General features: G+C 40.4%; 1 protein-coding gene across 1 annotated transcript; it reads left to right on the top strand.

The window, feature by feature from the left end:
• The first annotated feature begins 688 nt into the window (after positions 1-688).
• DDX18 (DEAD-box helicase 18) lies at positions 689-10061 on the top strand. Its single transcript, XM_071435374.1, has 14 exons — positions 689-897; positions 1013-1192; positions 2177-2311; positions 2812-2947; positions 3260-3360; positions 3457-3656; positions 3745-3859; positions 4696-4835; positions 5031-5192; positions 6103-6255; positions 6914-7027; positions 7492-7548; positions 8547-8724; positions 9353-10061. The coding sequence occupies exons 1-14, from the start codon at positions 780-782 to the stop codon at positions 9493-9495; spliced, it is 1932 nt and encodes a 643-aa protein (XP_071291475.1). The 5' UTR covers positions 689-779; the 3' UTR covers positions 9496-10061.
• The last annotated feature ends 3490 nt before the right edge of the window (positions 10062-13551 follow it).

Here is a 13551-nt window from a genome sequence, read left to right as displayed (position 1 = left end):
TGGAGTGCTGTGCCCTCAGTTCCAGGGCACCGGGGGCTGCACTGGGTGCAGTGAGGCTGGGCGAGGGCTGGTGAGCAGCGCTGAGGGAGCCGGGGATGTTTAGCTTGGAAAAAAAAGGAGCTTCAGGGACCCTTCTGCCCTCCACAATCCCTGACAGGAGGGGGCAGCGAGGGGGCGAGCTCTGCTCCCAGGGAACAGGACAGGAGCACACGGCTTCAAGCGGCGCCAGGGGAGGCTTGGGTTGGATATAAGAAAGAATTTCTTCACAAATTGTGATTAAACATTGGGATGGACTGCCCGGAGAGGTGGTGGAGTCACCATCCCTGGAGGTATTTAAAGAAAGCCTGGACATGGTGCTCAGTGGCACGGGGTGATTTTGGTCGTAGGTTGGACTCGATGATCTCAGAGTTCTTTTCCAAGAAGGCACCACCGGGCAGACGGGCGTTGTGAGGGTGGGATGGTCTGTGTGGGACACGGCGAGCCCCCTCCACAGGGAAACCCGGGGCGTGTTCCGCCTCGGCGGCTGAGAGCGGGACGGGGAGCGGGGCCGGGAGCGGAGCAGGGATGGGGGCCGGGAATGGGGCGGGTATCGAGGCCAGAAGCAGCAGCGGCGATCGGGGCAGGGATAGGGGCCGGGCCCCGCGCGGCGCTGCCTCCGCCGGGCCCCCAGAGGGCGCTGCCCGGTGCCCGTGAGGCCCCGCGGGCGGCGGTTCCGGCGGGTCCAGCTGCGGCCTCCCCACGTGTGCCGGGAGCGCGGCGTTCCCGCTGCCGCTGCCGCGATGTCGGTGCCGGCTGCTGCCAGCAACCTGCCCATGCGGCTGCTCCGCAGGAAGATCCACAAGCGCAACCTGAAGCTGCGGCAGCGCAACCTGAAGCTGCAGGCGGCGCAGGGGGCAGGTACGGGCGGGCGGCGCCGCGGAGCCTCTCCCGGGCTGAGCGCCGGCGGAGCCGTGACTAACTTCGTGTTCTCTCCCCTCTCTCTCCTCCTTCTGTCTCTGTCTCCGCCGTGCAGTGCCCTCGCCGAGCGAGGCGGCTTCTCAGGGACCCCCGGAGGAGGAGGAGGTGGCGGTGCCAGAGGAGGAGGCAGCGGCCGAGGAGGGCGCGGAGCCTGCGGACGGAGCCGGACCCCGCCGCGGGGAAAAGAAAAAAAAGAAGAAGAAAAAGAGAAAAGCGGTGGCCAATGGAGGAGATGGTGCGTGTTCTTAGCAAAGACAGCCTGTCTCCCAGGGCTGTGTTAGTCTGGGAGACCCCACAAGCGCCTCCTTTGGGTTCCCGCAGCGTCGGGGAAAGTTTGAAATGCCATGTGCCGGTCAGGTGTGCGCCTTAAAGTCCCTGAGGTCTAAAGATTTACACGTCTCATTCCAGCTGCGATATTTAAATCCATAATTCATACTAGTAGCCAATTTATTTGTTCCATGTGACTATGCTTTGTAACGTTGACTGGATGTTTTGCTTGTTTAGTATTTCAATACATGCCCTGTGTTTCAGGGCACTGGTAGATGAGTGCTGTCTGTACTTGGCTGTGCAGCCAATACAGATTTTTAGCAATATGTCCAGCCTTTGGCAACGTTTATATATTATGAAACTGAAGTATACTGGAAAACTACCAAAAAAACCTAAAAAAGCACCACACAAATATTGCTAGGTTTGCATATATTTTTGTATGCATAGATTTATAGATACATATCTAGACATACATGAGTAATAGCAGCTTTCAAAATGTATTTGATTTTTGGGACATGCATCATGGTTATGCCAGTGAAGAGGTGCTTTCATCTCTAAAGATTCAGGTACCTAAAATGCAACTTCTCACGTACCCTGACCACAAATGGTGTGGGAAATTTGGTGTTTGCATTGCCAGTGGGAAAGAATTTTGTTACCTGTTTAAGGACAATTATCTTGCTTCCACACAAGATATCATATGATATACGTGATGCTACATTGTTTCACTGTGCAAAGTGGGCTGTGTGGAAGGAACTTGGGGAATTTTTGCTCTGTGCCTCAGAAAATTCCATAGAAACCTTGTCTCTCCTCCAGCCCCCTTCCACCCCAAAAATCATGATCTTTGTACATGGTTTACGGACTAAAGGAAATTCAGTCTGTGGAACAGCTTTTCATGATAACCATGACCTTTGTATTTCTAACTGACTTGTTTTCTGTAAAAATAACACTCCAGATATAGAAACCAAAAAAGCAAAAACTGAAGAAGATGAATCTGCAGAGGCAGAAGATGGAGATAAGCAGGACTCTGGAGAGAAAGAAGTGGAAGAGGAGGAGGATGAAGTGCCCAGTTTGCCACTAGGTGTAACAGGTATCTTGTGTTCTCTTTTTCATGCACAAGCAAAATCCCAAGGTCTGACCCTTTCCTTCCAGAGCAAGTTGCAGTTTTCAAGTGAGCTTTGTGAGTCAGGTGTTTGAATACATGATGTGACATTGGCAGCTGTACAGCTCTCACCCACATGCTGTTCTTGGAAATTTGCATTATATTCACACCTGTTGGTCCTACAATTCCCAGTGAAAGTGTTTTTTAAACCTATATACACATATGCTTATCTGTAAAGGAAGGAGTCCATGAAGAGCAAGCTGGAGGTGTAGAACTAGTAAATCTGACAGAAGAAGCAGTGCATTCATCTTCATTTTTATTAACTCTGTGTAGTTTTCTTATGAACACATTAATACAGAGTATTTTGCCAGTGTCTTTGGATTTTGTGGTAGAATGCAATAAGAAGTCCTTTGGTCAGTTTGAACTGGTTAATCTCAGATGGCAGAAAAAATAAATTTAAATATTTTTTAATTTACCCCTCACTTCAGGTGCTTTTGAAGACAATTCCTTTGCTTCCCTGGCTGGTTGTGTCAGTGAGAATACATTGAAAGGCATAAATGACATGGGTTTTACTCACATGACCGAAATTCAGCATAAAAGTATTAAGCCCCTTCTGGAAGGCAGGTAAGAAATAAGGCTTTTTAGTCACTCTAATGACCCCAGATATTTTGTAAATTTCGCTGGCAAGCTATATATATGAATCATAAAATCAAATCATGGTATCATTAAGGTTGGAAAAGACATCCATGATCATTGAGGCCAGCCTTTCACTGGCTGATTGCTGTGACCTGCCTATGCCAGCGAGCTCCTAGTACCAACTCCACTGGTCTTCTTTAAGCCATGTCAGTTTTTTACATTGTCAGCATGGATCAGAGTGAGATTGCTCTTCTCTTGGTATGGTCAACTAAAACCTTCTTTTTCTATTGCTGCTTACAGGGATATTTTAGCAGCTGCAAAAACAGGCAGTGGAAAAACACTCGCGTTTCTCATTCCTGCAGTAGAGCTCATCTACAAGCTGAAATTCATGCCTAGAAATGGTAAGGCTCTTCATTTCACAGCTGAATTTGACTGCAAAGCAGCCTTTGGAGGGTTGGATGAGTTGTAAGTGACTCTCTGGTTGATGTATTTTTTAGGAACGGGTGTTATTATTCTTTCTCCTACTCGAGAGCTGGCTATGCAAACCTATGGAGTTCTTAAGGAACTTATGAATCATCATGTTCATACCTATGGTCTGATAATGGGGGGCAGTAACAGATCAGCAGAAGCACAGAAGCTTGGAAATGGAATCAACATCATTGTAGCCACACCAGGAAGACTGCTGGATCATATGCAGGTAGATGTCTAATTGATGTCTAATCTGGTTGTTAAAACATAATAAAAACCCCTTTCCCTGTCTGACTGTGAGTTTGTTAATCTTCTAGAACACTCCAGGTTTCATGTACAAGAACTTGCAGTGTTTGGTAATTGATGAGGCAGATCGAATCTTGGAGGTTGGATTTGAAGAAGAAATGAAACAGATCATAAAACTTTTACCAAGTAAGAAAAAAAAAAACCTTTCTTTCCTGGAAATCACTTGACTAACGTTATGTCTTCTTTCTGACTCTATTATTATAGGAGAACTTATTAATTTTTACAGTTCTGTAAATGAACTTCATAGTGGTTTTCTTACTCTATCCTTTTTTTCTGCTAGCCAGTATATATTACTTATTCAACATCATTTATCTGAAGAACAGAGTTTTCAAATGCTCTTCAGAGATATATTTCTGTTCATATAAAATCCTTTTAGTTTAATGTTTCCATTTTCTCATTCATCTTCCTCTGCCTGTTTATTTCCTGCAATTCATTATTTCCTAATAAGGTTTAAATTCAAGGAAAAATCTTTCTGAATTGCAGTTCAATCTTTTTTGATACCTCTAAGACCAGTATCTGGAAGAAGTTTTAAGTATTTACCTTAAGTTTTTCTTTTCCTAATTTTTCATGTAACTATTCCTTGTAATGGATGTATTAAACACAATTTGAATCGTTTTTTCAAACAAAAATATTGTAGTATTCATGGAAATTAATTTAGAATTAGAAGATTGATCTCGGGGTTTTGTTTTGTGTCTGAATTGGGTTGCAAATGATTATTAACATTTTTACAGAGAAAGAACACTGTGTTTTGATAGAGGTTAGGATTTTGGGGGTGGGGACAGCTGAAGTAAACATGATGTACACCCCATAATCCAACTGCACCTCTTTCTTTGTCAGTAGCAGTATGTTTGAATTAGGATTTAGTTGGAAGATTTGCCCAGGGAAGTTTGCAGTTAGATTTTATGGAACCACTGTTTGAATTCTTCTTTAAAAAGTGAGGCTGTATTCCAAATATTTTCCAGAGCGCAGACAGACGATGCTTTTCTCTGCCACACAAACCAGGAAGGTGGAAGATCTGGCCAAGATCTCTCTGAAGAAAGAGCCCCTGTATGTTGGGGTTGATGATAACAAGGAGACAGCAACTGTAGATGGTCTGGAACAGGTAAGACAAACATTAGTGGGAGGTTCGAGATCTGTGACCACCAAGCCCTGTGGTTTTTTGCCTGGGATGTTTCAGATGTGTAACTGTTTGGTGAGGTTTTTTTCACAAAGTAGCCCTTTCCTGATGTAATTGTGTTCCTAAACCACAAGTTTGCTCCTTACTACTTTTATTTAACAATGTTTAAAATTTTTGCAGGGTTATGTGGTCTGTCCATCTGAAAAAAGATTCCTTTTGCTCTTCACATTCCTCAAGAAGAACCGGAAGAAGAAACTGATGGTATTTTTTTCTTCATGTATGTCAGTGAAGTACCACTATGAATTACTCAACTACATTGATCTGCCTGTTTTGGCCATTCATGTAAGTATCTTATTCATTGATTTATTTTGAGTTATTCTGATAACACCTGTAAGCTGTTACTGGCTTTACATTTGCCTGGTTTGTTTCAGTCCAGTTTCTAATAAATTGACAGCCTGCTCATAAAACTGATGATGGTCTTGATTAGTCTGTAGAGGAAGGAGATAAAGCAAAAATTATATAATAACACTTGAGTAATCAGACTTGCTATTTTTTGAACCAGTGCTGAACACTGATACTAATTTATGCTCTCTGTGTAGCAACATTTCTGTTTTCTTCCAAGAAGTTACCTTTCACAAGCACTAAATAAAACTCAGTATGTGGAGTGAATTTCTTGTCAGAGAAATCCAGAGTCTGATGCCTGAAGTGTTTGATGCTTTTCCTAAGGCCTGGGTGATGTTTGGATTTACTATGCCAATTCTTACCATTTGGATGAGCATTGTAAATTTTTGTCAAAACCACAAAATGCACTGTTGAGAACAAAGAATTGACTGAAAGTCTTTGAAACAGTTGCATCTAATCACAAATGTCCTATTTTATTTTGTTTTGGGGGGAAATGTCTTGCTATTCTTTGATAGAACTGTGACAAGGGTCAGTTTTATTCGGTTGTTTGCTTTTATAACCTGTAATCTGTCTAACATATTGCTAGACTTGCAAAAGTCCTTTTTCTGGACTTGAAACATGCATGTTGTGCTCATGAGAAGAATGTTTATACAATTTTTTATGTTTTGGGAGATAGATTGTAACCTTTGAGGGATGCCACTTCTTGAAACCCTGTGTGGTTTATTTTTTTCTTTGTTTCTTCACTGCAAAATGGTCCTACTTGGTCTGTACAAAACCATGATTTGGAAAGATGCCTCAAATTACTTTTTTAGTTGATATTTCACCCCCAGTGTGTTTGTTTTCTTTTCAGGGCAAGCAGAAACAGACCAAACGTACTACAACGTTTTTCCAGTTCTGTAATGCAGAGTCTGGAATACTGCTGTGCACTGATGTGGCTGCCAGAGGATTGGACATTCCTGAGGTTGACTGGATTGTCCAGTATGATCCTCCAGATGATCCAAAGGTAGGTTAAGGAAATAGACAAGTGTCCAAGCAAGAAATCAAATTCTGACTACAAACTTAGCTGCAGAGAAGAGCTGAACCTGCTGCTTGACAGAGAGCAGGATTCAGCCATGGTCATATCCAGCTGCCCTCTCATATCACTGCCCTTCACCAGCTCCCAGGAAATGCTGCTCCTAGCCAAGACCTTGTTTGCCTTCTTAAGAATTGCATTTTAGCATATTGTTTGTGTTGTGAAATTAAAATCTAATCAGCTAAACAGCCAAACACTTCTCAAGAGGAGGATGAGTTTATGTATGCATCCCTGAGCTTTTCCATTTGAAATTTGCTTTTTGTTTAAAGATAATATTCTTACTTGAATAAAAGTCTACTGTAAACAAGAGAAATTCAAAAATCTAGAAAATCAAGGTTTAATTTTTAATTACTGTGTACTAAGATTTTTTTTCTTCAGTAAAAGACAAAATGCTTTAGTCAGGGCTCTGCCTCAGCCTGATGTTGCTTTCCACCTTCAGCATTTGTCTTCCCTTATCCATGTGTCAGTGCCAAGAAAAAATCTAACCAAATAGTGAATGATGCATTACATTATATTGAGGTTAACCCTGGTGTATTTTTGTTGATGATGAAGACTGCCTGACCTTGTTGCCTGTTACTCTTTCCCAAAGGAATATATCCATCGTGTTGGTAGGACTGCCAGGGGAATAAACGGCAGAGGACATGCTCTGCTCATCTTACGACCAGAAGAACTGGGCTTCCTTCGGTACCTGAAACAAGCCAGGGTAAACTTCTGCCCAGTTTTTAAAGGCAAAACTTGTTGGGTTGGTTTGGTTTGGTTTGGTTTGGTTTGGTTTGGTTTGGTTTTTCAGCGATCAGTTTCATTGTGTTTAATTCCAAAAGAAGAACAGTCTTCTTTTAAAAGTAATCATTTTAACAGAACTGCACACAGAGCTGCTTCATTGCTCTCCTTTTGGACTTGTTTTGTGACTTTAATTAAAGTGATTTAACTTCTAAAGCAAAAGTGGTAAAAATTGGTGTCATACTGAGTGTCTCTATTACTCTGGCTTAAAGGAAGTGATAATACTGTCATATTGATGTAAAGGCACTTTCCAGATACAGCTGTGGTATTAAAAAAAAATCTGTTATCTAGCAGATTGTTTTCTATTTGTCCTTGGTCTTAAAACACATTCACTGTATTTACACAGTGTAAATAATGTTATTTTACTTCATTTCTTCTGTTTTTAAGGTACCACTAAGTGAATTTGAATTTTCTTGGTCAAAAATCTCAGACATCCAGTCTCAGGTATGACATGTTTTTACACCTCAACTACTTTTAATATCTTTGTTATAACTTGTATGGAGAATGTTGCAGTCTATAATGACTGCAAGTCAAAAATATGTGTGCTTCTTTAGCAATGTTAGTATATAAGCCCCTGTATATTTTTAATTAGCTGATGTTAATAAAGCCCAACATAAGCTAAAATTCTTTTGTGCTCCTGTGCTACAAAAACAGCCAAGGAACACAGAGTTGAGTGGAATAGCATAGATAATTCTGAAGATGTGAGTTTCTGTTGTTGATTACTTCTGTGAATCATTCTTTTGATAAGAGTTCTTTAAAGTTTCTTTGCAGTAACTTGAAAAGTAGCTGCAACGTAGCAAGTACAGGAAGCAGTGAAGACAGTCCTTACAGAGAGAGATTCCTAATTAAGCATAATCAGGGAGAAGTGGTGCCTAATGTAGCTTATTTTTAGAATGCTGAGTTAATGTACATTAAACATCAAATGAAACACTGGGATCTGGTGAGTATTGGGAACTTGGCCCACATTAAATAAAATTATAGTTTACCCTGGTGTATCTTCATTTTTGGCTTAGAATTAATACTGCTGATTTCACAGTGCATTGGTACCATGATAGATCAGACTGTGCACAGAATTGCATGGAATCACACAGTTCAGATGTCAGGCTGGCAGTTCTCATGCACAGGGTTTCATGGTGTGGTTGCAGGTGTGTTGTCCTTGATTAACTTGATTGGCACAACCCAGTGTAATATTTCTGTAAATTTTCATATTTCTGAGGCTTTATTTGTACTGTAAGTCAGCTTCAGGATTTTTTTTGTCCCTCTACTTGTTTATAAAGCATTTTTACACCTGAGTGTGCACTTTGATGTCACAGGGCAGTTTAGCTGAAGTGAGGAGTGAATGTCATTGGCACTCATACAGTAAAAATGTCAGGATATAATGTATAGACTTTTAACAGCTACAATTGTTTATGTCTCTTATGTTTTTATTTTCCCCTCACCAGCTGGAAAAACTGATAGAGAAGAACTACTTCCTTCACAAGTCAGCCCAGGAGGCTTACAAAGCTTACATCAGAGCTTACGACTCCCATTCTCTGAAGCAGATCTATGATGTCAATAACTTGGATCTTCCCAAAGTCTGCCTTTCGTTTGGTTTTAAAGTTCCTCCGTTTGTTGACCTCAGTATCCTTTTACTGCAGAGTTTCAAAGCTGAATTTCTGCATTATAAATATTCAGTGCAGCTTGCTGAATTCCTGTGGTACCTCAAGTTCTGCTGTTTTGTTGTTGGGGTTGGAGTTTTTCTGCTAATAACTATAAAAATGCATCATGCTCCAACAGTACTTTCTCAAAGAAAATGTAAATATTAACTGCAGAAATGCCTACAAACATCTCTTTTAGCACATGTCCATGCTGTACAGGCCTCAGTTGCTGTCAGGCAGATTATGGAATGCATCTGTGTTCCAAAGTATTGTTCTCCTCCTTGCAAAATTATTTTCATTGAAATATGCTTGCTTAAGTTTCTTAGTCGTGGAATATTGGCATAGAAGGGCAGGAGCAGGAACTAGAAGACTGTATCTAAATTACTGTCAAAGCTGACAGTGGATGGAATTTGAAGCAGTAGTACATTGGACAGCTTAACTGGACAGATGGAGGAGTATTTAGAACCACAGGCACAAAGTTCTGGCTTTCTCTGTAATTAGGTAGCTCAACTTTCTCTCTGGTTTTTCTCACATCAAATAACCCTTAGTAAACCCAAAATGCATTATTTCAAATTACTCCTTTTTAAATTCTTTAACCCATGAAATTTCAGATGTGAACAGCAACCATGGCAGAAGACTACAGAAGAGAGGTGGAGGTGGGGGATTTGGCTACCAGAAATCAAAGAATGTCCACAAAGCAAAAATCTTCAAACACATCAGCAAGAAATCTGACAATCGGCAATTTTCTCGTTAATTCTGGCCACTCAAATGCCCTGGAGTAGCCTACCTTGATCAAAACCATCTGGCAGTTGCTTCTAATTTAAACAGCTCCTTTCCCATTTTTAGGTCTCTTTAAGGATTTTTTCTTTTCTGGGAACATCTTTTATTTTTCACTTCAGGAAGACTCTTCAGAACTGTGGCTAAAGGAGAATATTGCCAGGGAATTTTGCCATACTGGTAAGGAAGAAGATCATTTAAATCTCTGAAATCAATACTACAGAGATTTTTATTAAAGAAAGAGAGAATACCTTTAGGTTTTATAGAAGAATTTGCTTTACATTTACCCTTCTTTGTATGCATACCTCTGAAAATTGTTAGCGTGGACAACATAATGACATTGTGAGATAAAAAGGTTTTGCTCACATGAATCATTGCAAGGGATTTGCTACAGGACTCTGCTTTGGCCATCAAATATGCTGAAGAATATGGATTACTGAACCATGGATTAATAATTAAGGCTGTATAAGCTTGTGAATAATTTCAGACACGGTATCTGTATAACAACTACACTGTCCAAAATAAAACAAATATCTTACATCAGTTCTGGTACATGATTAATACTGGTTTAATGTGTTATAATGGTAACACTATACTGAAATACTTGGTTTTTCTTCATGTTTAAATCTGAATTTATTAATCTGGGGCCGTCTAGTGTAGTCTGCAAAGAATTAAGGAGAGCAGATTACATAAATTAAAGCACTCAAATCAGGTATTTTTTAAAGATGCTTAACCATGATGCAGTGAGAAGTACTGCAGTTGTATCTTGTAAATCACAAAAGTGAATTGCTTTCAAGTCTTAGTATATCAGATCAGCAATGAGCAAAATCAGAGACGCTGCCACAGGACTGGGGGGTGGAGAGACTCAATAAGTGAAAAAGTGAAATGGGGTATAAATATACTAGAAGGGTATTTTGAAGGAGGAATATAAAAAACTGAAATGAAAGAGGGTAGAATACACATTGCAGAGAGTAAAAACTGTGGAGGCTTTAGTAGAAGAATAGATAAGTTGGGTAAAAGAGTAATTGTATTACACATATTATTTCCATCTCTCTGCCATTGTAGCAGTAGGTAACTGCTCTTACAAGGCTACAGTGGTGGTGAGAAGTGTTTAAAAAATGTTCATGTGTCAAGGAAGGGCTAAAATGTCACAAAATCCAGAAATGTGGGCCATCTGTGATTACAGTAAAACAGCTTTTAATTTACATTTAAAATGTAACCCAGGAGCTGTTACAAATACAAAGCATAAGTAGTTATTCCAATATAAATTGGACTGTTATTTCTTAGGTCTTCTGAGGTAGCATGTTGGATTTAAAGCTGATACATGCATTGAGGTATTTTTTAAAAAATCAGTGGACTTTCTTTCCATCCTTGGGGAAAGCAGATGGGGAGAAATATTAGGACCTGTTTCAAATGCTTCCACCATTCAGAACTGAGCATTGTCTGGTTTTCCCTCTTATGAAATGGCTGATTTTAGACCCTAATGGGCTTTTAAGATTTTTAATGTCAAAATAATTTTCTAACTAGAATTGGAATGTCTTGTGCTTCTAAGCTTGCAATGAAATAGCAAAATCTTCTTTGAATTGTAAGCAGTGCTAATTTTGATGCCTGTCTCATTGAATTTGAATCTTTGATCCTGGGTTTTCTTAAAAACTTATAAATAATAGATGTCCAACTAATTTCCATGTCATTAATTTAATTTTATTTTCATTAATAGCACATCTTAGGAGTTCTCTCTGAGATCTACATCATCATACAGTTTAAGGCTTCTGTTTATACCTGCCAGCTGTGCAGTTACTGCATGGGAATTATCTTTCATTAAAGCAAAAGAAACGCTGAGGGACTCATTAGATGAACTGCAAAATTAATTACTGGGAAAGAGATGTAAGCAAAGCTGCAGTAAACCACTGTGAAGATCAGTGTGGTTATGTGGGCACAAGCAGTGGCTGCAGTAGTGTGGAGTATTGGTTTGGAACAGGAAAAACTTGGGGTATGGAGTCCGTGAGCACCTGTCTGACCACACGCTCATGGCCAGAACTGGTTGGGCTTAAAAGTGCATCAAAATTCTGCCACTTCTAAAGTCTGATACATGGAAACCTGATAAAGAGCTTGCACAACTCCTCCCTGTGATACTTGCATTGTGTTTCCTAATTTCATAATACAAAGAAAACTTTGAAACAAACTTCTGTGGGAGATGGAAGGGCTGGTTGTTAATTGCTCTAGAGTAATAGTAGCTTACACTGAAGGAAAAAAAATTTAACACTGTTACTTGAACATCATGTGTAATGCTCCACCCTGCCTGTAGTACCTACTGAGTCAGCTCTGTTTGCCTGATTAAGCAGAACAGAAATTCATGAGCTGAGAATAAGTGGGAATTAAAAGCTTCCTGTCTAGTGCAGGTGCAATTACCTTTTGCTTTGTTTATGAAATCGTAAATGACAAATAGTTTCTGATGAAATATCTGTGTATTGGGCAGCATCTATTCCACCATGGTATTGCAAGAAGTGCAAAAGATTGTCAGACTGCAATTCTAAGGTTTCCTTTGCAGCTTCCCCTGCTATCAATCTTGTGAGCAGTTAATAGACCTCGGCCATCAGGCTCTCAAGGCTTGTCTCATAGCAGTGACCAATTGCTCAGGGACTAATATCGTGTGCTTTGAGAAATTGCTTTCTTCCTCTGAGAACCTTGACAAAGAAATTGGGCTCTTTAAACCACTTAAGGGGGTGATCAGAACTCTCCTGCTTGAACTGGAAGATGTTTTTGACAGTTCTTGGAACAGGCCCATAAAGGAGCACTCTGCCACCGAGTTACTGCTCATAATTGTGAAAAATCTTGTCATGATCTGAGTTTCCTGTGCCATAAAGCTGCAGAGTTACAGACAAGCACAACTCTGGTCAGAAAGGGTTGCCATCAAATTTGTCAGGGTGAATGTCACAGGTAGAAGGCACCTTTATTGACACTGTAGAGCAAGAGTAGTTGAGAATTGAGTAAGATATCTACTGAGGTCTGCTGTAAATAAGAAGTATGTTTATATTTTGGCAGTAATCAGCCTTTCTGATTGATGTATGACTTGACAACTCAGTTTAAGTAAGTTACCAAAGCTCTGATGATTTGCTTTCAAGCCAGTGACTTAGGGCTCAGGGAAAACAACTCACAGGAAGTTGAAAAGGGCTGTATGATTTAAAAAAAATATTCTAGTGGAGGTCCCACTGGGAAGAAAAACATGGTGCTGACAGGATACTGCACAGGTCTGTGACTTTGGGTTTCAGTTGTACCACTGCCCTGCTTGGGAGATCATTGTCCAGTCACTTCAAGTGCCCAAAACTTAGAAGGGATTTTACAGAGCCCTGAAAACAGCCAGAAAACATCCAGTTATTAGCCCTTGAAAGGTGGGTTGGTTGTTGGGTTTGGGTTTTTTAATTTTTTTCAAATTATAGTAATGCTGAAAGAAGCCTATAATCAAGGGGCTAAGCATACAGAATACAGTCTATCACTGCTCCTGGCTTTTGCTCTATTGGCCTGATTTTCTCAGGATTTTAGAATTCATGCAATGCTTACTGAGGCTTTTGTTTGTCTGATGCTTTTAGATTTATAGAAGATGTTAAGCCCTGACAATGAGAATCCAGCCTCTTGAGCTGGAATGCTCTTAGCTGCTAAAAAATCTGCTGGCTTGCATCAAAGTCATAAATACCATGATGTTGCTTCTGTCAAATCTCTTTATTGCACAGCCATGTGGGGAAGAGATTACTTTTGGTTTTTCCTCTTAGCCACCACGATAAACTTTTGATATGGAGTTGTGAGGAGAGGTGGAGGAAAGATGCCATTGGAAGAAGGGAAGACAAATGGAAAATCAGGGTCCTGTCTAAAAACACATTCACTTTGCTATATGGGTGTCATCCAGCTTAAGAACTGCATTCACTTTTCAAAAAAAAAACCCCAAAACCTTAGCATACTCCTCAATAGCAGTCCATCTTCCCAGACACTTTTGTAAGCTGCAACACTGAAAAACATAACCACCTACTATTTTTCCCAG

This window comes from Agelaius tricolor, unplaced genomic scaffold (genome assembly GCF_023055355.1).
Source record: "Agelaius tricolor isolate 1412-34295 unplaced genomic scaffold, bAgeTri1.0.p SCAF_10, whole genome shotgun sequence".
NCBI lineage: Eukaryota > Metazoa > Chordata > Aves > Passeriformes > Icteridae > Agelaius > Agelaius tricolor.
The sequence above is the reverse complement of the archived record's forward strand: the minus strand, read 5'-3'. Positions and strand labels throughout refer to the sequence as shown.